Genomic DNA, 23,974 nt, shown 5'->3' with positions numbered 1-23,974 from the left:
TTCTTGGTGGAGCTGTGCTTTGCCTCCTTTACTCTGAGTGTCGATGGTGAGCTGTATGTACCTTGGTGTGTGTGCTCTGCAGCTCTCCCAGGTGAAAATCAGCATCTTGTTTGGCATGGGCACTGCTGAGAAGTACTACCTGCTCTGCTATGCTGAAGCAGGGGGAGGGAAATCCAATCATGCAGAAGGGATTGCAATCACCACATAGAAAATTAAAAAATAAGGTTACTGTGAAGATCTTGAACTTGATCTTCGGCATCTGAGTCGTGTCTTTCACTATGAGCTCCCAGCCTTACCTCATTTCCATATTGTTCAATGCTGTTAGAATCTGGCTGGTATCTCTGTTCAGTGTGGTTCTTTGCTTCTAACAGAAGGCTGTATTGCAAGAAGAGGCAAAGTTCCTTATAGCTACTTACTGTTATTAGGTATGTAAAGTTTTCTCCTGTATCATCATCTCATCTGAAGACCTCAAGTCATTTTACAGACCTGATTGTAGCCTCTTGGCAACTCTAAGGCAAGACAGTTATTCCCAGTTCTAGAGACTGCAACAGTCTCTAAATCCCCAATGCTGAGTTTTCCTTGCCAGTCTGTGCCAGCATCAAGGATGGATTTTCCAGTCCCATGCTTTAATTGCAAGTCAGAGCTTTCTAGGTCCCTTTGCTATCTGAGTGTGGGAGTGTGTGCTCAATTGGTTAGCATTTGTGCCAGGTTCATACTGGAAAAAAGCATGTGGTTGAGTTGGCCCTTCATCTCTGGGAAAGGTAGCATGAATTAAAAAAAAGAACTAAGGCTTAATTAGTAAAAGAGTATGACAGCAGGAAGGAGGAGGGCTAGGAATTAGTGGATGCTGCCTGGCTCTAAGGTGGAAGGGGTAGAAGCTTGGAACCCCCCAAAGAAGCAAGCTGGACGATGCGGGCTGGTAGGTTGTGAGGCTGAGACCATTACTTGATGTACAGAGCCTGGTGCCTTTCTCAGGGAGAAGCTCAAGAATTGTGAAACTGGGCCATGAGGTGTTAATTGCTAATCTGTAGAAATTAAATTTTAAAGAGCCAGTGTCTGTTTAGCATAGAATGACTCATATCAGAGAGCAACATTTCTTTGTCCTCCTGTGAGTGAAACCTCCAGTAGGGGACTCAGTGACAGATGGGGGTAGAGCTGAGGCTCTGAATGAAGCTTTAATTGTCTTATCACTGATTTTTCTCAGTGTACTCCTCCCAGACAGAGCATTGTGACAAAAAATGCAGAGCTGGGGACACAGAGGCTATCAGAAGCTGTAACTGCCCACCTTTGCAGGATTTTTTCTCTGCTGGTGATCAATCAGTTTGTGATCTCTAGAGAGACCCCAGCCTATAGCAATACAACTGTAGGCAAGTGTGTCTATGTAGCTGCATCTGTTTATTGCACTAACGGGCCAGAATGATGTGGGTGACCAGGGCTTAGGCACTACTGCTGCCTCAAACACTGCATATAAAACCACTTCAGAGCAAGAGAACTAGAAATTCTGAACTGCAAACACGGCGTAACAAGTATGCAGTAATCAAGGGCTGAGATATTTAAAAGCCTCTACCAAAGCCTTGGCTGAGCAACAAACCACTCCTGACCTGGCTTTGGTTTGCTTATGTTCTCATGACTCCAGGAAAGCTGTTTGCACACCTACCATGTCCTCAGCTATATCTGAGTTACTGGCAAGTCTTAACCAGGTGACAAAGCCATTGAGCAGTGAATCTTGGCCAGGAAGCCTCAGCAAGAGTAAGCTGCTTCCACTGCTCGTCTGAGCATCGCAGAACATCTGGTCCCCTACACAAAGCTGGGGGCAGGAGGGGGCTGAAGCAGCAAGGTTAGTACCAAGGAACCATTTTTTTTCCTGAGATGGGATAATTCTGAAGTGAGAGGATTATTTCTGGCAGTAATTGGGAGTGGAGGCAACAAAACCCATGTATTGACACTGCTGGTAGACCTAACTTGCTGGCTTCTTTGCACAAGGCTTTACTGAGCAGCTGGGCTGTGAGAGGCTCCTGCAGCACAAGTGTTAACTGAGGATAATCCCATCCAGTTTAAAGCCCAAAGCAAGCTGTTTGGTTTTCCTTTCCTACCTTCTAGACTGTCTTCATTACCTACTTACACTGGGACCACGACAGATCTGGTATCTCCTAGCCAGCAAAGCAAATCATGCATTCACAGAAAATCCCTGAGGACCACTAAATCTAACGACAGCCAAATCTTTGGCCTTAGGTGATAAATCTGACATCACACAGGAAATCTGCGATAGAACCTCTTATCTGCATTGTATGTGAGATGCTCTGCCCAGAGAAGAGGTAGGAGATCTTCTCTACTCATCTGTTACACCTGGGAGATACTGTTTTAAAAACAGTGGTAAATTTAGCAGCTCTCCTAAGCTAAGGAAGGGTGTTTTATTCCTATTTTTTTTTTAAACACCAATTAATCTACAGACTAAGTGACTTCCTTAGCACTTAACAGGAAAACCTGTAGCAGAATGAGGAATGATTTTTTTTTTTCAACTTCCAGTATAAAATATTTTACTGAAGACCTCTTCCAGAGGCACAGGAAAACAGCACACCCAGATTGAGCAGGGACAAGTGAAAAGGCCTTTATTCTTGGCCCATTTCAGTCTTCTGTCCTAGTGTTGCAATTGAACTATTGACCCAACCCCTTAAACCATATCTTTACCAGCTCCGGAGACCTACCTCTGAGTGAACCTGGTCTGAAATACACTCTTACCCTTAAGTGGATCTCTTCAGCACGAGTTTTGGTGCACGTTTTTGTTCTATTCTATTTTGGGGATGTGCAACTGGTGAGGAAATGCTTTCCTCTGCTAGAGTAACAGTGTTCCCGAGCAGTTAAGATTATGATCTGTACTGTCCAGTGGGAAGAAGAAGACAAGATTCTTAATTCTAGAAGACAGGTCAGCATCTAGGGGAGGAGGCAGCAACTGTTAAGTATTTTGCTGTCAGGATGAAACCTGTGCTGGAAAGAGTCAGTCAATTAGGCTGATTTGCAGCAGCCTTACTCCAAATCCTCTTTCACTCAGAGGCTGAGCCCTTTGCTGAAACATGCCATCCCAAGGAACTTCAGTAGGTTCTCAGACATTTACACATCACAAAATTATTTGCAGGGACAAACCATTGTGGAGCAGTATGGTGCATTCAGTTTAATAGCTTTACAGTCAATGGACATAGACTATATATGAGGGTCAGCAAAGAGCCTTGCAGCTCTCTGGCCCTGCCCCAGATGTGCTTTTTTCTTGCATTTCACGTTTGCTCAGCCTATTCGTAAACGAAGACCAGATTTGCCAAATCAGATCGAGATACAAAGAGCTGAGAAAGGTACCTGTGTGTTAAATGACCACAACCCACACAGCACAACGTTTATGCCAACGCTCACTCACCCTGCTGAGCTGGTCCAGGAGTCTTTGGTTCTGTTCAGAGAGTTCCTGGACAGCCCGTGTCTTCTCACGGTCGGCTTCCCGCAGGTGAACCTGCTGCCTCTCCAGCTCATCCTGCAGCTGCTTCACATCGCTTTCCAGTTCAGACACCCTTCCTTCCCATTCTCCTTCCTTGTTCTCAAACCGCCTCCGCAGTTCGTGCTTCTCTTGTTCCAGGTGCTGTAGGTAACAGGGAGGGGGAGAAGAGGTTAGGGAGGGAGGAAAAAAGTGAGAGCTGCCTCCTCCTGTGCTCCTTCATGCTCAGCACTGAGTGCTTCAGTGCAGGAAGGAGAGTGGTAGTAGAGCACGGCGGTGCATGGAGGTGGCAGTCCCACCCATGTCAGGGCAGGTCACAGCACTAAGCTTGCTTCTTGTTTCCAGCAGTTGGCCTTTCCTTGGCCTCTCTGCATCAGCACATTGAATTTTTACTGAAAGAACTGCCAAATGAGTAATGCAGGCTGCATGGCAATAGGTGGAAAATATAGGTCAGGCAGGCCAATCGATGGGCAGAGCCAAGCTAATTCCAGAGCAGGAATTATTATTAATTTCAGTGGGCAGTGGCAGAATTCTTTTAAAAGTTGCCTTTATAGTAAAAGTTACACAAATTGTACCTTTAGTGCTGATGAGGAAGCTAGATGAGGCATCTTTCTTGTCATATGGGTCTTATGAACAACAGTTGAATCATCTATCCATTTGCTCCTTCTATTCCCGACCTAATTAGTTGCCTGGTGATTTGATAGTCCACAGTAACTCCATTGTTTGATGCAGTCCCCTCTGGGGTGGCAGTGAAGGCACTGAAGTAGTTTCTCTAGATGTGACATGTGCACATTCCAGGCTGCAAATCTTTCAGAAACCACTCTCAGTTCTGGAAACTGCTCTGCTTAGGACTGGTTGCAAAACAAGGGACAGCGTGAATCTGGTGGAACTTTCAGATGCCTTATAGGCTCAGTTAAATGAGGGCTTGACTGATACAGAGCTGCAAATTAGGTCAAAATAGATTTGTTGTGCCCGTTTGAAAGAATCTCTGCTCTGAAAATCTGAGCTCGGATTTCCCTTGGTGCCTGACACCACGTGTGTGCTTGTAGAGCAGTCGCAGGCTGGGACGTGGCCGCGTCCTGAGATCAGAAGGGAAACCTGAAGAGCAGGAGCCCTCTCCTTGCTGTTCGTTTTCTGTCCCCCACAATAACCTGCTGCTACTCTCTACTGGATTCACAGCCTTTTAGGAACATGTCTCAGAAAGAACAGAAAGCCACTGGGCCCAGCACTGGCAGCATTTTTCCCAGGTTATCATCCCCCAGTGAGCAATCCCCTATGACGCTTATGTTAGGAAGGGAAAATAAACCTGCTAGGAGGGAAAGAAAATTGCACTGCATCTGTGTGAAGTGGCATTTTATTGCTTGTTAGGAACACAGGCTGTGAGGTGGCTGTTTCCCCTGGGTGCCCAGTGCTGATGACACACAGCTTGCCTTGCAGGGTCTTTGTCACCTTCCTGGGCAGCAGTGAATGTCAGAGCTCTGCACTTCCCCAGCAGCCTCTGGCCTGTGTTATCACTAACATTTCACCCCTCTTGCTCTGCAGAAGATGCTGTATTGTCTCCTTGATCTTATCCCTAAATCTTCTATGCACTCTTCAGCACAATGTAGCAATGCCCTGCTTGTAACCCTCCCAAATCCTTCTGCAAATCCAGGACTTTCTGGAAAACCCTCAGATGCAAGGGGTAAAAACAAAGCCAAGTGTTTTCCTGTGTTGCCAGATGCTGAAGGAATGAGTACCCCTTGCAAATACTCAGCATTACAATCATCATTTTGAATGCACTAAGTGGGAGATCCTAATGCAAGGCCCGTGACAACTAAGGGTGGCTGGAGCAGCCACAATTCCGCTTTCAGCAGCGCACTAAAAACGCTGTATTTCACAGCTCTGCCTCTCTCACTGCTAGGCAACGTTGAGAAAGATCCAGGTCCTTCTCTAAATGGAAGGTGAAACTTCAGCCTGCCAAGGAGCAGCAGTGCAGCTGAAGTTCCTTAGCACACACAGACATCCCACGTGTGATTTAGAAGCCACCAACGAGCCTTGCTGGTCATTCACAAACCACTTCAGTGCCTTGGTGCAAAGGAAAACCCGTGCCATGCATAGTGTCCTGCTCCTGCACTCACAGAACCATTGATCCACCAAGGTTGGAGAAGACCTCCAAGATCATCCAATCTGCCTACCACCAATATAAGCCCACTAAACCATGTCCTTTAGCACCACATCTAAGCATTTCTTCAACACCTCCAGGGACAGAGACCCCTGGGCAGCCCATTCCAGTGCCTGACCGCTCTTTTGGAGAAGATATTTTTCCTAACATTCAGCCTCAAAAAGCTGAGACGAGACAAACATCTCTGTACCAACAGAACAAGATATGAAATGCCTCAACCACTTGAGGAGGATAAAACTGGGATCAAAGATCAGTTTATTACAGTTGTATGTTTAGACATGAACTCAAACTCAGAGTTTTAATTGAAATCAGAGGAGAGGCGGGTGGTGGGAACGCTGAGCTTCAGTGCCACACCTGCAAAACCAGAACGTATTTGGCCAGCAGCTGTCTCTGCCCTATGTGTGCACTGCCCCAGGTAACAAAGCTGACCTAGGAACAAGAGATGTTTCTCACCAGTGTGATGACAACACTGCAAAACCAGTCTTGAGGCAAAGCATCAGAAGAGCAGCACGTTGGCTGCTGGGAAATGGAGAGGTTCCCATAACCAACTTGGGGGGGAAATCTCTCCTCTTGAATGCTGCTCATACATCACTATGGCAGTGCAGCTGTCACCAAGGATTTCATTTGAGACTTTGCTTCTGGTCATCAGAGAGCTCTCAGTGTAGGGAAGGAGGTTAAGGGATGTGAGTCCTTCCTTCCCATTCCTCCAAGAAGGAAAAGCTTACTGTGAAATTCACTTCAGTGGCAACAAGAAGACGCTATCTTTTAATCTAAACAAGGATTGCAGTGTTGTAGAATATTGCTGTTCAGGTTTGTGTGGGTCAAGGATCACAGATTCAGATCTGATAAACCCAGCAGACAAAAAATCCCTTAAGCAGGGAACTTCTATCAGATGCATCACCTGAAAAAACAGAACCTGTCATTCAACTGGAAAGTTGGAGCAATAGCAAAGGGATGAAAAATGCAAACAATTGGCAGAATTTCTCATCCTTTCCTTCACCTCCTAAATGGATCCATAAAAGTGGAGGTAAACATTTGGGGAATGTTATTTAAGCACTGTAAAGCCCGAGTTTTTTCTCCTCTCCTTTTCACCTTTACATTCTGCAGATAGTTGTGTCTGAGACCCCCAAACTCACAAAGGGGCAGCCCAGGAAGTGCCTCACGTTGTGCATTTCTCTTGGACGATAGGAAAGGTTTTACTCCAACTCATGGGGAATCCACGTCAGCACAATGCCACAGACGTCTGCTCTTGCTTAAAGACCAACCCGAAAACATTCACTCCAGCAAATCGTCACAGTCTGAGAAATTCTGGTCTGACAAACAGCTCTGCTAAGTCACAATTCGGGCAAATGTCACCTTCAGTATTGCTTCTAACTGAACAGCAAAGAGAAAGGGAGCAGCTATGGTGAAGTGCTGAGTTTAAACAACAGGGAGGAATTTCTCCTTTTGGGAAGAAAGAGGTCTGAGAACAAAGGCTGTGCAGTAATGTCATGAATCTGACAGTACTCGAGGGGTGTAAATCCGTGAGGAATGAACACGGGAATATGTAGGAATGCACAAAGAATTGGCCTAGGGCTGTTACTTGAAATTTGGGTGTTAACTGAGCATTGTTCAGACTCTCTCCAGGAAGGTGAGAAGCTGTGCGGCAACTGGGAGCTCTGCTGCTCGCTCAGAGAAGGAACATTGCAAGAATATCTCTAAAACGAAGATAGTTGTACACTGTCGTGCGAGAGAGTTGTTCTGAAGGAAGCTGCCTACACGACTCTTATTCTTTGTAATAACTCCATCTCAATCTTAAAAATCAATGCATAGCTCAACCCACGAGGCCCCCGGCAAACGGCTCTGAGATACCTGTAGGTATTTTTCAGAGCAACCAGCAAGCAGAAACCTATCAGCGGGGCTTATCTCTTGCCACGCTAATGCCTCAGCTGCAACAGCTTCAGCAGAAAGGTTCCAAATGCCCCGTGCCTCGGTTTCAACGTAACTTACGAGGCATTTCTGCACGGTGCGCGTCTCCCCGCCCGGCTGGGACGTGGGGCAGAGCGGCAACCCGGGGCCTCCCGAACGAGGCTCGCAGCCCCTCCTCGGGCCCGCACGGCAGCCGGGGAGCGGGGACGGCAGCACTCCAGGCCTAGGAGGGGAGTTTCGACCCTTTCTTCTCTATCGCGGCCGCGCCCGGGTTGATCGGGGAAGGGGAGCGAACCCGTGGCTCCCGGGGAACGCGGCCCCGTGCGGGGGCCCTGCGGAGCGCTGCGGGCCGGCCTCACCTCCAGCTTGTCGGTGAGCTCCTTGTGCATCCTCTCGTACTGGCGGCTCATGTCCTGGTTGCGCTCGAGCAGCGCCTTGCCCAGCCGCGCCGCCAGCACCAGGTCCTTCTCCTTCTGCCGGATCAGCGACAGCAGCTCGGGGTCGCGGGCGGCGGCGGCGGGCGGCGGTTCCGGCGGTTCCCCGGCGGCGGCCAGCAGCGCCAGCTCCTCCTCCAGGGCCAGCTCCAGGGCGGCGGCCCCGGCGGCGGCGGCGGCGGCGGCGGGCGGCTCCATGCCGCCGGCGCTGTCCGCCTCCGCCGGTGCTGACCCGGCGGCGGGCAGGCGCGGGCACGGCGCCGACATGGCCCTGCGCGCCGCCGCCGCCGCTCCGCTGCGCCCCCCGCGCCCGGCCCGCGGCTGCGGCTGCTGGGCGGGGAGCGCCGCCGCCCCCGGCCCCCGCCCCCCGGCGCCGCGCCCCGCGTTCGGCGCCCCGGCCCGGCCCCGCGGACGCGGCGCGGCGGTGGCTGCCGACGGCCGGAGCGCTGCGCGCGTCTGTGCCGGGCGCGCGTCTCCCCGTCCCCGCTGCGCCCGCCTGCCGCGATCGGCTCTGGCCCGTTGCGCCGCAGGCCCGGGACAAAAATCCCCCCGAAATGCTGGGCTGGCGTGAAAGGCCCAAGGAGGGAGCAGGGCACTCTGACGGGGCATAGCGCTTCGTTCTTGCTGACTGCCTTCTCCTCCAGAGCCCGGCTGGGCTCTGCTGGGGAGGAGGGCGGCTCTCAATACCTTTTTACTCCGTAGTTCGCACCTGGAGAGCTGACTACAACTTCCAGCAGCCACTGGGGCTTGCTTTCGTTTTCTGATTGTTTTGGATGTTCCCGGATAACGTTTGTCTTAACAGCGGCTTCAGTGAATGTTGGGAGTTGTAGTCAATTTCCTCATGGCACTTCTGTCTCTGGGAAGAGCCTTTACCAGGGGCAGGATTTCCAGGTGATCACAGTCCGTGGAATTGCTTCTTTCTTTATTATTATTATTATTTATTTATTTGGCTTTATGCCCCTTTTGATCAGGACGCAGTGCAGCAGGGTGTGCCATCACATCAGCTCAGATGGTGCTTCCTCGCTTTCTCATGGTGCTTTAATTTCAAAGCGACTGATACAGAAGCATTTTAAACAAAACTTGTGCTTTGGACTTCCAGAAGCCTGCAGAAATAAACGTCGGATTTATAGCTTTCATCTCTAGACTCTGCTTCCATGGAGTTTGTTCTCCACAGACAGCTCAATTAAACTGTGTATAACCCTGTGCAGCTGCCCCAGCACATCAGACCCCAGCAGCTTTTTGGCTGGGACAGCTGATGGCTGATGCAGCTTTCTGGCATGGCTGGCTGCTGCCCTGTGACAGAGCCTAGGCACCAAAGAGCTGCTGATTATTCACAACGGTCAGAACATGAATTGTGGCAATGCACATTTCTCTCCGGCCATCTGGTGTGGCTTTTGTTGGGGATGTGCTCCAGGAACCCAACCCAGCTAGGAGGGCTTGTTGATAGGTGGCCCCTGTCCTGGCAGTGATGTTTTTGTGATACAAACACCTGCTCTACTGAAACTCATTGGAGATGCAGTGCCTCGTGCCATGCTCCTGCCAGCACCCGTCCTGCAGTGGCAACTGTTGACCATTAGGACCCTGATTTCTTTTGCACTGGTGACCCAGAAGCGATTCCTCCTTTATCTCCTACCAATTCCCCAGGCACCAATTTTTCCAGGCCTTTTGTCCTTGCAATCAGCTGGGGTCTATGTGGCCAAAAAAGTGGGATTTGCCATAAGGGGAGATGGCTCCAACAGCACTGCTGCTTTTACAAGAAGCCTCTGCCCTGATGCAGGAACCAGGCTGTCACAGATTTGTTCATCACTGTTTAGACAGAGGAGGGAGATTAATGATTAAACTGATTGTGAGCACCTTCTGCTGGAAGTGCCTACTACAGCAAACCAAGCCTGGTGTGATTAATGAAATCCATTGTGGCCACAGTGTTCATCTCTAATTCTTCTTTCGGTGTATAAAACGAAAAGAGATTAGATTGAGATGATTTTAATCCCTCAAACAAAGCCTGAAACAAACCCCAGAGCTGCATCTGTTTGGATGGGGAGGGGAAAATGCTATTGCTTGATGGAGGAGATGTAAATCAGTGCTATGTTTTGCACATATGGCACTGCGTCTCTGTCCATAGGCACCTGATTGCTGCTGCTGCTTCTCTTCCCCTAGATGGGCTCAGATGCGTCCTTGGAGAACCACAGCCAACAACAACAAAAAGGGCTGATGATTACACAGACCCTTTGAGAGAACTCATCAGGATGGACTGATTCAAGCACGCAGAGAATTGAGATAAAGTGGTGTGATCACATCACAAGTATGCATGGCATCTCATCCAGGACGTATGCTTTCATGGTGGCATTGGGAAATGAGGGTGAAAATAACATATTCATATAAGAGAGTGGTGTAAGATTGTTTATAGGAGAAGTAATCTTTGTTTTCCTGCTCAGGTGAGAAACTGTAGAAGAGGAGCAAGTAGCAAAAGTTAGTCTGACTTGGACAGGGATAAGGGACGTGTATGGGAACTGTTGAGTCCTGGCCTGAAGCACTGATGGAGCAGCTGGGAAAAGGACCTGGTCAGCTCTGGGAGCACAGGTGAAGGCAATTCAGCTGTGTGATAGGAAGGGATGGAGGCTGGCTGCACCTCTCTTAGACCTCATTTAAGGGCTGGCTGCCACTGGGTCAGGTTCTGTGGTTGGAGATCTCTCCCTTGTGGTGTTTTCCCTGTGAACCTGGATCTTTGGAGATGGGTGAGCACCTTTCCATTCACACTGTCCCTTTGTTATTACACCTCCTGTGCTGCTGTTCTCTGTGTTGGTCTTTCTGATTGCTACAGGACAGCACTTTATTCTTCAGTAGTTTTCCCTTCCTGTTTTTCCCCATCTTGTGATAACCCAGCTCAGAAAATAAGCCATGGGAAGGCTGGAGAACTCATCTAAAGGAGCCACTCAGGGCAATTTGCTCTGTTGGATGGTTTCTGAAAGGATTGAGATACTGAAACAGGCAATCCAATTTAAGCAGCAGATAGAGCTGTGTGTGTTGTCCTCCCCAGAGGGTCAAGGAGAGGTGAGCTCAAAGCTGCGCAGGCTCTTCAAGCCCAGTGTCAAGTGCACTGTTAGAAGTGGTGCTTTGAAATGAACGCTGCCTTCCAGGGATTCCACTGTTGGGTCTCTTCACAAAGGAGGTGTAACAGAGGGTCTGGATCTCTCATGGTCACACCAGTTAATGCTGGCATGCACTGAACTGCGCGGTGCGGGTGAAGCAGGACAGATCATTTTGAGCACATCTGAATGGCTGCAAATCCAATAAAGACCTGAGTGCTTCCACTTGGGCTGGGAGGGCAGCAGGCAGAAATGGAGTGCTGCAGGCAATCATCCTTTCTTATTTAGAGGAAGGAGACTGAGAGACATGTTACAGGAAAGCAGGCTGCTGTCCTATGCTTTTACAGCTCTCTGTGACGGCAGAGGAATTTCCATTAGCATCTTTAGTCTTCCTGCTGGGGGCTGACAGTTTTGCAGGGAGGACGGCACACGTTCTAAGGTTTACTTTGCCATTCTCTCTCATATCTGAGTGATTAATTTCTTGGTGTTGTTTTTTTCTCTCTTTGCTTTGCTGTGCTTTCTGACAAAGGTTTGAAGTTATTTTCGTGTTCTACATCCATGCATGCTGAGGTGTCTTCCATGTTGCTCAACCTCCTGCTGCTGTCAGATGGGCAGCAAGAGGCTCAGGCAGATGAGGAGAGTTTGCTCAGAGGTTGCAGTTGCCCAGATGAATAATTGAAAGCGATACGTGTCTTGCTTTCAAAGCAGGTCAGAACTGCAAAGCCAGAGATAGCACTCCTGTGCGACCTTTCTTCCTCTTTGCTTCCCTAACATCCAAAGCTATGTGGTCTGTATGTGCCCAGGTTCTCCTCAGTGCCAGGGATGGGAAATACAAGATGGGAAAGTGATTGGTGGGGATTGGCAAGGGGGAAGAGGATGGAAATTTCTGGTTTAACGGAAGGGAGGAGGAAGCTGTTATGGGTGTTAGCCATGTTACACCATCCTGATTCTTCCCAAGATGCCAGGTCCCCAAAGAGTTCCCAGCAAGCTTGTTTCCCATGGTTATCAACATAACATCATTAAGAGCAGAAAAAACACTGACACCAAAGTGACTCATAACGCTGAAGTTGGAAGAAAAAAATCTTGATTGCTTAAGGGTACAAAAACATGGCCTGAGTGACTCAGTACTGCCTAAGGACAGAGCTGACACCTGGCTGTGCTCACTCCACTGCCAAGCTGTGAGGAACAAGGGATGCAAAGGGAAAAGAATAGGATAATGGATTGAACTTGTTACATGGCACATACGAGCATCGTGCCAAGGCATCTGTGAGTTAGGGATATAAATATATCTTGCTGTAGCTTTTAGTCACTGTTTCAGGTGTGCAGTTTGGAAGAATGCCATAGCCATCTCTCCAGACCAAAGCGCACACATAGAACTATTCTGGAATTTGTGGAGTCATGCAGCCAATACTTCAGGCCAACTTGAATTGCTAGGGGTAACAGTCTGGCAGTTTGACTTGGTTTTGCTCCTGGTCCCCATGGGCCAGGTGATGTATGTGCCACTTTGCACCTAGGATCCTTCTTGACTTAGCTTCATCTCACTGAGGAGGAAAAAAACTCTTGTGGCAGATGGGGAAAGTTTGCTCCAGGCAGACTCTGGACATAGAGTCCAAGGTGAACACTCAAGTTCTTGTTTGCATTTCTTCATAGGCATCCATTAGGTCCTAACATTGCCTTCAGTGGTGTTGGCCACCATACTGTTTTGCACCCATTAAATTATTAGGTGTGACTTCATGCTTTGTGGGGGAAAAAATATTTGTTTAGGACCATCTTGTTTTGGTTCTCATGTATATGCTATAATTTGCAGTGATTCATAAAAGAATGATGATCTTTGATCATTAGACTGTAATTGAGCGTGTTGACATGGAGTGATCTTGGTTGTAACACAGGCTTCTCACTCACTGTGGTGGTCACTCGTGTCATGACAACAGCAGCTCTACCAGGTATTTGTGTTTCATTGAACAATATGTTGTTATGGAAACTGGTGTTCTGTAAATTATCTGAAGAGAGGCCCGATTCATTTCTTGGGAACAAGAAGTTTGTAAGAAAATGTAGAAGATCTATGGGTCATTAGCTACTTGATGTCAACGGCAGTGCCAGAGCATCTTGTGCAAGATGTGACCAGTTGACCTTCACAGCAAATGTGTGCTGGTGGATGTGCCCAGCAGGAGCTGAGCTGGTTCCCATGCACATTCATGTGGCCCTTGCCAGGTGTGGAGAGCGCAAAGTGCCATCTGCAGGGCTCACGAGCTCTTAACGCTTTGCCCTGGCTTTGCTGTGGCAGGAAGGATGTGTCCTTTGGGCTTTGATGTTGAACTGTGGAGAGTGGAGACTGAGAGACATGGATAATGTGATCTGAGAACCTTTTGCTCCTGTTCAGTCGCTTACCCTTTTCAGGCAGATTGCGTATGCTGGTTTCTTACCTTAAAGTAAAGGAATGAGCAGCCTTGAGGGACTTTTGCTTTGGGGTATTTTGCCCAAAGAAACCTACCTTTCTGTCTGGATCCTCTTATTCACTAAATCCAAGCATGGAACTTCTCCATACCTGAGCTGTCACCTCATTAGGAGCCAGGCAGTGCTGCCTGGCTGGAGGCATCCCGGATATGTGCAGTGCAGAAGATTTCAGAGAGAGCTTTTGCAGCCCTCATTACCTATGAGAGGAGAAGCTTTTCATCTCCAGAGCTGTTTCTTCAGCTCTTTTCAGCAGCATGAACTACGATAAACATGTGGGTGGAAAACCACTGAACAGAAGTAATTAAGTGGCTCCTGGTTAGCTGGAGCTCACTCTACATGGTTGAGGGGCCCTGCATTAGTGTGAGTCAGGGAGTGCTATTCCTCAGCATCCTTCTCCCTTTTAATGCTTTCAAACTGTGTTTACTTCTTTCTTTTAAACTGATTATTGAAAAGGCTGTTGTTACCTTGTATGTGCCATCCTGAGGCCATGGTTAAATGCCTGCCCTTCTTGGCATCAGGACACAGAGGATGGGCAGGGGTCAGGTAGGGTAAGATTTCTGTGTGTTAATGGGATCAAACATGGAAATATTCCTTCTTTTCATCTTGCCAGAATCAGTTCAATCTGGAAAAGTTACATATTTCTTCTTAATGTTGTATAAATACTAGATTGCACTGCAGCAACTATGTGCTACCTCACAAGAAGTGGAGTGCTCTGTATTGAAATGGGTTTTCAGAAAGAAACTAGTGGAGAAAAAGAAGGATGAAGTAATAAAACTTCTCACTGTGTGACTTTGAGAAGACCAAGTTCTGTTCAAACTGCTCTTTCCTTCTGAAACAGCTTTCAGCAAGTGGAGTTGGGATGGGAGATGCAGAGATGTCTGTGTCCCCAGGAGCAGTGGCTTTGTGGGATGGTCTGAAGCACAGACCTCTCCCCCTCTTGGCTCTGGAGGGCACCTGGAAATGTCCACCTTTCTTCTGCCAGTCTGGGCACAGGGAGCACTGCAAGTGCAAGGAATGAACTTCCAGCCAATCATTTGCTTCCCAGTCTGATTAATGGGGGGTTAATTTGGGTGTTGTCATCTATCTTGCTACAAAAATATTCCATTTATAATCTCTCCAGGAAAAAAAAAAAAAAAACAAACCACAAATCTGGTATTTTCACGTTCCAGTTACTGGTTTCTAAATCCCCTTTGCTTTGCCACCTTTCTGCCTCACTGAATGGAGGGTTGCCAGACTGGCGTGTATCTCTCTGGGGCCTGCTGCCCACATAGCAGGTAGCACATTCCAACTCAGAATAGCAGAGTAAGAGTTTGTAAGAGTGCAGGTCAGCTTGGGCTGGCAGGGAAAGAGGTTTGTTTGCTTTGTGTGTTGCTGTATGAGAGTATTTGACAACGAAATAAAGCTCAGTATGAGTAATTTCCATTTTAAGCTCATAGTTATGTATAAGACTGCAAAAGGGGAAAAAATTGCCAAATAATAGCTGAGACATATCGCTGAATTATGGATATTGGCTTCTGTTTAATTACTTGCAGACTGCACCATCCTTCTGGAAAGGCAACTGCAGGACTTTCTGTAGCACTGTTCAGCTTGCCTGCATCTGGCAAATGTCATTCTTTGGGATTAGAAAGTAAATTATTTTCCATCACTTCCACTGCTCAAAAGAAAAGAGGGAAAAAAAAAAAAGCTTTTTTTTTTTCCTATCTGGTGCTTTGCATCACTAAGAGGAGCATAACTTTGGAAGCTCTCTCATTTTTCTGCTATGCTGTTAGTGCAGGAACTTGGTACAGCTCTGTGCTAAGCCCGAGGTCACTGCTTTAGAGTGACATTAAAAACGAATTAATAGGGATGCTCTGGGTGCTTTAGGATCTGTTCCTCTCACCTCCCTTGCACTGCAGCACTAGGGGAGCACATCTCAGCATGTGGGGCCAGCAGGACTGAAGTCCCCTTGGCCTGTATATTCTGGGAAGTCACCATGCGTGTGTGGCTGTCACAGCTCCATCCAAATGTCCCTGTATCACACACACACACACACACACACACACACACACACACACACACACACACACACTGCCATCAGGCTTTTCTGAGAACTGTATTTCTTTATTTTTTTGAGGTGGACTCCCGAGGATGAAGGAAGGGAAAGCTGTAATCACAGCTGAAGTCACGGGTGTGTGATGCTGATGGTATTAAAAGAGCTGAATGGAACATGAGCTTGAGAAGAGGCTGCAGAGCTTGAGATCAAAACATAAGAGGCATGGAAAACGTGTAAGAGGTTAGCCTTACGTGCAAAAAAGGAAAGGGGAAGGAAAGAAACCATATTACAATAGCTTTATTGGTCACTTATTAAATTGTGAGATAAATCACACTTGTAATTTAAAAGAAGTATTTCTGTATTCTTGCTGGGAGGACCTAGTTCACACTAGCTGTAAATGTGTTAGGACAGAAAAATCAAAGTGCTCAGATGCTGTGAGGCACTCCCATCGGATCGCAATGCCTTTTTGAAGCAGTAATTCAATGATTGATCAGAGGAGATCTAATTAGCTAACCACATTAAGTGGAAAAAGCAGCACCACGAAGAAAGCCGTGATGCTCTGGGTTGATGGATCTTTGCTCTGCTGCGTGGTGGGGGTGTCTGATGGAAAAGGCAAAGCTTCATTCAATAGATGACCTAAAAATAAACCCAAAGATTAAAAGTTCCCTTTGTCTTTCTGCCCTGCCTTTCCCATATTATTGCTCTGCATGCTCTGAGATGTTTTAGGGAGCGCATAGACCCTATTTGTCACTGACATATTCAGCATTCAATTAACTGCTTAAATCTAATATTCACCCACACACGAGCTATGTGTGGGTGAAATTTAGGTAGGAATGTTACCTTAATAAAGTACCTTCTATTCTTGTTTCCTATTTCAAATATTTTCCTGTCTGCAAAGGCTGGGTGAGCTCAGTCATGTTGGAAATGATATTCATGAACGTGTGGTGCAGCTCTGGTCTGAGCTCACAGCCCCCTTCTCCCATGGGGTGTGTGACAGCAGTGTGACCTGCAACGTGCCAAATGGGAGACGTGACAAACACGAGGCCAAATATTGTTCAGTGGGATTGATGAGCACTTTGGCTTCTAAAAGGATATAGAGATCAAGCACACGTTTTGCTTGCTTGACAGCCTTTGGCCTTAAATGCAGAGAGATTGATGTATATCTACAGCAACTCAGGTTCTCCATCAGAGCCTGTTTAGGCTGACTGCTCTTTTGCATGTCTTGTGCTCTGCAGTGTGGTTCTCCATCTCCTGGAGACCAGGTTGGTTTCTCAAGCTTACAGTATATTCCATGGCAAGATGTTTAGAACCAGATGAAGTCAGTCCTGTTGGATGGGAGGAGAAGAGGCTTTGGAAGTCTTGTGAAGTGTCAGATATAGCTCTTCATGGAGAGCTCCATTAATTTTTACATTGCCCCTCACTGCTTTGATTCGAGGATGTTGCAGAGAGAAATACATTCTATCTCCCAGATCTTACACGTAAGTGAAGAAACTTCAGTTGAAAAAGGCCAAAAGAAATGAGGCAACTACTTCCTAAAGTACTGCTTGAATGCTCCCACCAAATGAGCCTGTGTGACTCACCTACCCCACACAGTCTGGCCCAGAGCTACCAATCCTTGCTATTTCTTGGGTCAGTTTTGTGCTGCTTGTTGTCGGTGGTAGGTAAGATGCATGCTGTATCAAAGTTACTCCATGTTTTTTTATTCCAAAAGGGTAACCTATATACAAATAACAGAAATATTTATAGCTTTGTCCTTGAGATGTTTTTGTTGTTCAGTGTTTCGGAAGTTTCTCCGTGGGGAAAAAAGATGCTTCCATATAAAATGATATGTCTGCAGAGCTTGTGAAATACTGTGCTACTCTTTGGAGCGTGCCAACATCCTTCTGAGCAGAAACCTCCCCAGCACCTTGCTGTGGGTATGGTAAAAGCAAGCTACTGTGACTTTTTATTGCCTCTGCACACAGGTCACCCTCGGTTGCTTCCCTTTTTCTCCTGATGAGTTACTAGCTCAATGAGGTGAAGTGCTATAGCCATCAGAAATTGGACAGTTGTTCGGCTGCACAGCTGGTAAGTTACCTCAGCAGATTACCTCCAGCTAACGGGGGAAAAGCTTGAGGTTGTTTATGAGAGTTGTTTGCTCAGGTGCTATAGCGTTGGTCTTTAAAGCTGACAAGAAAATCTGTAATAATGGAGTCTTTGGAGAAGTGTCTGTTTCTGAGCTTCAATTAATGCTTTGTTTAAAAAGCTGAAGTTCTAGTTGTATTTGCAGAAAATTAAACCGAAGGTGTCTGATATATGTTGGTACAGAATCATAGAAGGTTGGAAAAGACTTCCAAGATGATCCAGTCACAGAATCACAGAATCACCTGGGTTGGAAGGGACCTCAAGGATCATGTAGTTCCAACCCCCCTGCCTAGCAGGGCCACCAAACGTGCACATTCAGATCAGGTTGCCCAGGACCCCGTCCAACCTGGCCTTGAACACGTCCAAGGACGGGGCATCCACAACCTCCCTGGGCAGCCTGTTCCAGGGCCTAACCACTCTCCTTGTAAAGAACTTCCCCCTAACATCCAACCTAAATCTTCCCTCCCTCAACTTGGATCCATTTCCCCTAGTCCTGCTGTTGTCAGCCCTTTTGAAGAGTTTACTCCCCTCCTGGGTGTAGGTTCCCTTCAGGTATTGATAGGCTGCAATGAGGTCACCCCGCAGCTTCTCTTCTCCAGGCTGAACAAGCCCAACTCCCTCAGCCTGTCCTCATAGGGGAGGTGCTTCAGCCCCCTCAGTCCAACCATTCACCTACCACCAGCATTTCCCCAATAAGCCACATCCCTCAGTACAACACTCTTTGAAAGATATTTCTCTTAATTTTATACATACATTCCTAATATGCTGCTATTCAACTTTGCCTGGTTTCTGCTGCCATTAGTTTTCTATATCAGCTGGTACTCCATTAAACTCTTCCTGTATCTCAGTTCTTTGGAGCATAAGAGTCTTTCGGAAGGGTAGGAGTAGGAGAATGTTGGCAAAGTAATTGTGTTTATAAAACAGAAACATTGTGTTCGTCTTTATTTACAATTATTGTAAGTGGAAATGGATCTATTACTTGTGTTTCCTGAAATTAGATATCCCTCATTCAGACACCTGAAGACCCATTATCAATGCCATAATTTTTGTTTCGCTTTGTTTGTGGGAGAGTAAATGCCCTTTATTGGCCTATCTCGGAAATAGCATCTCATTAGTTGGGAACTGATTTAGAATTCTTTTAATTCCACATATCACTAAGGCATATATGGCACTTCCAGGGGAAATCAAACCATGTGGAAACAATAAAGACTGGCAATTACGTCTGATCAACAATAATAATCTGGTGTCCAGGGAAAAAATAATGACGTATTTTTGTATTGCAACCCATCAACATGTAGCAAAATGGCAGTTTTGCATTTTTGACCCGTTAGAAAATTACCAACAGGCTTTTTGTTTGGAGGGGGTTTGGATGAGGGGGAGGTGAAAAGGCAGACAGCGGTAAGGACTTGCAGCAGATTCTGATTCTTTATTTTGTTTGACCCGACTTAACAAGCTTCCTCTGTTGAAATATCACAGCCTATGTTGGGAATTATGTCAGGAAGCACAATATGTGCAGTGTGGGTGAGTGAGCTTGCATAAACTGTCAATGAAGATCAATTATAGGAATTATTGAATTGCACGTTAGAAAAGTAGCAGATGACTTTTTGCATGCATGCAAGCGCAGTGTTGGCTATTTTTGTCTAAATTAAAATATAGCCATACAGGCAGTGAGAATTTGTCACTAAGCATCACAAGCTGCCCAGGTTTATTGATTGTTTTTTACAACTGAAGTCCTGCAGTCCCGTGGTTCTGGCATGAAGCACTGAGCAAACGATGCGAGAGAGCATCGATCCACCAACAGCCCACAGCTTATGGGCAGCTTGGGCAGAAGTGGCTCCTGACAAGAGAGTGGACAGGGAAGAAAAATGTTATTTAGCAGCTGCCATTTTCTGATCTGCTGGGACTCCTGATAGACGCAGTGTGCCTTCCTCTTCATACCACGGCTGGGTGTTGCACGTGAGGGTCCATGAAGCAGGCTTTTTATGCCTCTGGTGATTTATACATATCCTGTTCATTGAAAGTTGTTGAAAGTCTGGATGGTGTTTTTGCCCAGGAGGTGGGAAGAAGGGCTGAGGAACCACCATCCTTTAGCACTCGCATGGTGGCTGCTGTTGGCACTGCCAGCATTGCTGTGGTTGTGCTGCCTTGCTGAGGAATCCCAGCTTGAGAAAACAGAGGAGCAGTAGATTTAAGAGCTCTTTTCAGCAGAGGAATAGCTGTGCTTACTGACAATAACGAGGAGATGGATCATCTTTTGTTATTGGCACACTAAGAGGCATCCCAAAGAAACCCAGAATACTGAGAGGATAGAGGACAAACGGACTATACAGCCAGCATGAAAACACTCTTATTCCAGCATCTTGTGTTCTAAAGCCTTCATCTCCAAATACCTGTTGCTGTTTTCATGGTGGACTGAGTTAATGCAGAACTCAGCATTCCCCACTGTTTTCCCTGCTGCCTTACGGAGGATTTTAAGTAGCAGCCGGTGGTCAGCATTAAAAAGGTTGCTGGCAAATCACAGTCTAGAACTTCCTGTCATTTTTGTCATTTTGAGGTTGGCTGTTGCACTTTTTTCTAGTAATTGTTGAATATGAAATGCTGACTGACTTCTATTTCATGATCATAAGGTTTAATGAGCGTATTATTTAATATGGCCCAAGAAACCTGCACCTCTGTCTTTGTTCCCAAGAAAGTAATTGCTATGAGCTGTTTTTTCACCCTCTGGAACAATTCATAAATGTGGTTTCTGATCTATTTCAAATTCCAGAGTGTCAGTGCCCAGGACTTTCCATTGCTCTGAGGAAAACTGGATGGCTGAGTGATGGAATGAGTGGAAGGTGGAACATATTCTAGTTCCGTGCTTACATGATTCTCTCAGTTACAGAGGAATTTGAAACACAAGCATAAAAACACCTTTAATTAAACACTAATTTTTAAGACCTAAGGAAGGAAGTCCATCTGCAGTGCTTTAAGAAAAGTAGTCCTCATTCTTTTCTATCGAAGAAACATTCGTTCCACAGAAACTCTTATCTGGAGTTTCCATTCTTCTTTCAAAGCCAGTATTTTAATATTCACCCATCTGTTAAAAATGGCTAGATGCAACTTCTTGGAAGACTGTGAACACTGCAACCATCTCCCACCATTTATTTTTTCCCTCTCCATTTGGTCTTGTAGCCAAACAGCAAAGGAAATGTAGAAGTGTAAGAAAGCAACATGAGCCAGGCCAACAGCAACTTGACCTGCAGCACAGCCTGCAAATGTCATTCAATCCCTATTTGAACATTAAGTTGTCTCACCCTTTGTCACTGCTTTCTCTTAATCCTCTGTCATCACAATTCTTATAATGGAAAACTGCTTAAATATCAGAATTCCACAATAGTTACTGTAAAATATTTCTTGGCCTTCAAGCAAACAGTATAGAACTAATTCTAGAAGAATTAAATAAAGTAACATGTAGGCTGCCATGGCTGATTTCTTCAAGACAGGAATGAACACACCCACTCAGAGCAAGAACATCTTAAATCTGTAAAGTACCAAAATCGTGATTCCAAATTAAAAAATAGACAGGCAGTCAGAACTGAATTCCTTCTAGTCTTACCTGGAAGAGTCTTTCTACATTAAAGCTGTCATTGACACATCTGATGCTCTTATTTTTGCTCTGAACTACTGCTACTGTTGCTCTTTCATACTCTGTTCAGGCCTGCCACCATCCTGCACAGCTGCTGTGCACAGCTTGTTGTTTACTGCAATAGCTGGAATAAATATTTGAAAGCTTAAAATCAGAGCTTCTTTTAAGTTCAGTTGTAAGAGTAAGTCAAGTCTACCATTATATCTTAGATTTATTCACCACAATTAGTAACGAGGCACTTCAAAAGAGTTTGCATAACTTTAGCAGGCTTACTTAAGTACTAAAATAGGTTGTTTCTTTTTTTTTTTTTTAACTGATGCCTCAGTCTGAAGGTATCTGTTATATTACAGATGTAAGTGAGTAGTTTTGCTTTGCTTTTACGTAGCAGGCCTTGGAACTCCTCATGCATCCATCAAACCCAGTGTATTCCATGAGACTCCAAACAGTAACCAGATCCATCCTCTCCAAACTCACAGTGGGACAGCAATGCATGACTCGCTTTCAATGCCACCTCCCTAACAGCTAAATTAATTCTCATTCTTCCTTTCTGGAAGTCGGCCACAAAGGTTTATGGGGATGTGTGGTTCTGCTGCTCATCAGGGTTGGATGTGGCGATGTCTGTTTGGCTCACTTCTGTTTCTGCCTGATCTCAATGATAGAGGTCAACTAAGTGTGAGCCTGCTAATGATATCAAGGCAGAATTAATCTTTTGGGGGTGCTTTCCCTTGATGGTGGTCAGAATTCCAGTCTCTGAATATAGCACATGGACTGGATTGAGTCAGAACTTCTTTCAATACAAATCAGGACCACATGAAGGTGAGGGATGCCAGGTTTCTGAATGGAAGCACAGCATGTGGCACTGAGGCACTTATCACCATCCCACAAGCAAGTAAGTTATTGTTGTGGTGTCTTTCACGTGGATTTATTGATTTAGGGCAAGGAAAAGTCTTCCTTTGAACCACCAGAATTCGTTTGTCTTAGGAGCAATTCAAGGTTAAACTGCTAATCAGTTTTAACTGTGCTCTCAACTGAATTTCATACCTCTGTGATAAAGATAGTTCACATTTTCCTTTGGAATCTGGGTAAAATATAATTGGTATGACCACTGTGTACACAATTACTGTATTTAAATTCTAGCATAATTATTTTGTTGCAACCTGCAATTTCCTGATGATAAGCTGTACCTGTATTGTTTGAGGCTTTATCTTCTAAAAGAGCTCAGTATTGCCTTATTTTCCACGTCACAGAAAGTATGCAAGTGGTTCTTTAGCTCCACTTAAACCAAAACAGCATGTTTATTGTAATTGCTTGGATGCTTTGTCAATTTTGCTTTAATTAAGACCCTGTCACTTGTTGCTCTGCAACACACAATTCCCATTATGTCATGACAAATTTAGTTTCCAGCTATTGCAGGGGGTGCTAATGTGAGCACATCAATATTCATGTGTCTTGACAGATCGTGAGCTTTAATAAATTGCTTTCCATGGGATAATTTTTTTTTTTTTAAATCAGGGGTGTTCCCATAATAGCACAAAAGGAAGCCTGAGGGATGACAAGGATAATTTGCTTTTCACCGCATCTAAAAATTAATAAATTATTTATCCTCTAAGTAATGATATACTTGTTGTATGATAAACACGTGAAAGGATGTGGAGGACAAACGATGAGAAAGAAACAGCTTAATTTCATGTGGCTAAAGGTGCTTTTGCTTCTGATGTTCCCAGGTGTGCTCCTTTCCTGCAGTCTCTCATTCTTGCCTGCCCTAAGGAGAAACTTCTGTGCTCTTCTGCCTCCACTGCTGGGACCCGACTGTGCCATCCATACAGTGACAGAGTAAGGTACAAGGGCTGCTCTGAAAGTAACGCCTCCTACTTTATGCTGTTGGCCCACAGCGTCAGAGGCAGATGTTGGTGGTGCAGCAGCAGATGCTGAGCCTTCCCACCAATATCCCATTGCATTCTGCTGCTGCGTGGCAGATGGGAGCAGAGGAGCAGTCTGACAAAATGCTGTCTGACATGGAGGTGTATGAAAAAAAAGCATGGAATAAAGTTTCTCCATGTGAGAAAAAGGCACCTGCTGACATCCACTGATGCTTGCTGAGTGATTATGGAGGTCTGCCAGTGTGTGTGAGCACAGGGAGGTGGTGCATTTCAGCAGTGTGACAGTGGGTCATGTCCGTTGGTGCAGATGTTTATGAGTGTGACTTGTAGATTCATTGTCATCACTGGTGAAAATACACGGATAATGGTGGTGACTATTGAAAAACAGTGTTTTGTAGCTGAGAATTAGCTTTATAAGTAGTGCTACTGTGCTCTTTTTTGTAGTTCCTATGGAAATAAACAGGAGGCATTACTTTCTGAGCAACCTACATATAAGATGTTCTTTTCTCTACGAACGTGAGACCTCTTTTACAGTTTTAAGGCAGCAGTTGTGCAAAATACCTCCATGAAGCTTTACTGGAGTAATAGTTTCCTTTTAAGAAAAAAAAATCTGACACCATCAGATTTGGCGTAAGAGTTCTCTCATTTCTCATTTAATTTCATCCAACACTAAAATGAAGTACATTTAGGGCTGAACAACACTCAATTGAGTGCAGTTTGGGGAGATTCCCACTGGGCTACTTAAAGTAATACTGCTAAATCATTCAGTGGGCAGGAAGGAGAGGTACA

General features: G+C 45.9%; 1 protein-coding gene and 1 long non-coding RNA gene across 4 annotated transcripts in view; one reads left to right on the top strand and one right to left on the bottom strand.

The window, feature by feature from the left end:
- BICDL1 (BICD family like cargo adaptor 1) overlaps nucleotides 1-8,590 on the bottom strand; it is a 45,078-nt gene extending 36,488 nt beyond the window's left edge. For both annotated transcript variants that reach the window (XR_008208326.1, XM_052689869.1), the window contains exons 1-2: nucleotides 7,907-8,590; nucleotides 3,407-3,622 (exon numbers count right to left, since the gene is read on the bottom strand). Coding sequence is in view for 1 of the 2 variants with exons in the window: in XM_052689869.1 (XP_052545829.1) it covers nucleotides 3,407-3,622; nucleotides 7,907-8,590 (900 nt within the window). In the remaining variant the exon portion in view is untranslated. The remainder of the gene's footprint in view (nucleotides 1-3,406; nucleotides 3,623-7,906) is intronic.
- Nucleotides 8,591-10,498: 1,908 nt separating this feature from the next.
- Nucleotides 10,499-23,974, top strand: LOC128084109 (uncharacterized). Of its 2 annotated transcripts, XR_008208341.1 has the most exons (4): nucleotides 10,499-10,716; nucleotides 17,518-17,620; nucleotides 19,409-20,514; nucleotides 23,030-23,974. It is a non-coding gene; the product is annotated as an uncharacterized LOC128084109 (long non-coding RNA). The 2 variants fall into 2 exon arrangements; XR_008208340.1 differs by lacking the exon at nucleotides 23,030-23,974 and having other exon boundaries at nucleotides 10,519-10,716; nucleotides 19,409-21,576.

This window comes from Tympanuchus pallidicinctus, unplaced genomic scaffold (assembly GCF_026119805.1).
Source record: "Tympanuchus pallidicinctus isolate F22 unplaced genomic scaffold, pur_lepc_1.0 scaffold25, whole genome shotgun sequence".
Classification (NCBI taxonomy): domain Eukaryota; kingdom Metazoa; phylum Chordata; class Aves; order Galliformes; family Phasianidae; genus Tympanuchus; species Tympanuchus pallidicinctus.
The sequence above is the reverse complement of the archived record's forward strand: the minus strand, read 5'-3'. Positions and strand labels throughout refer to the sequence as shown.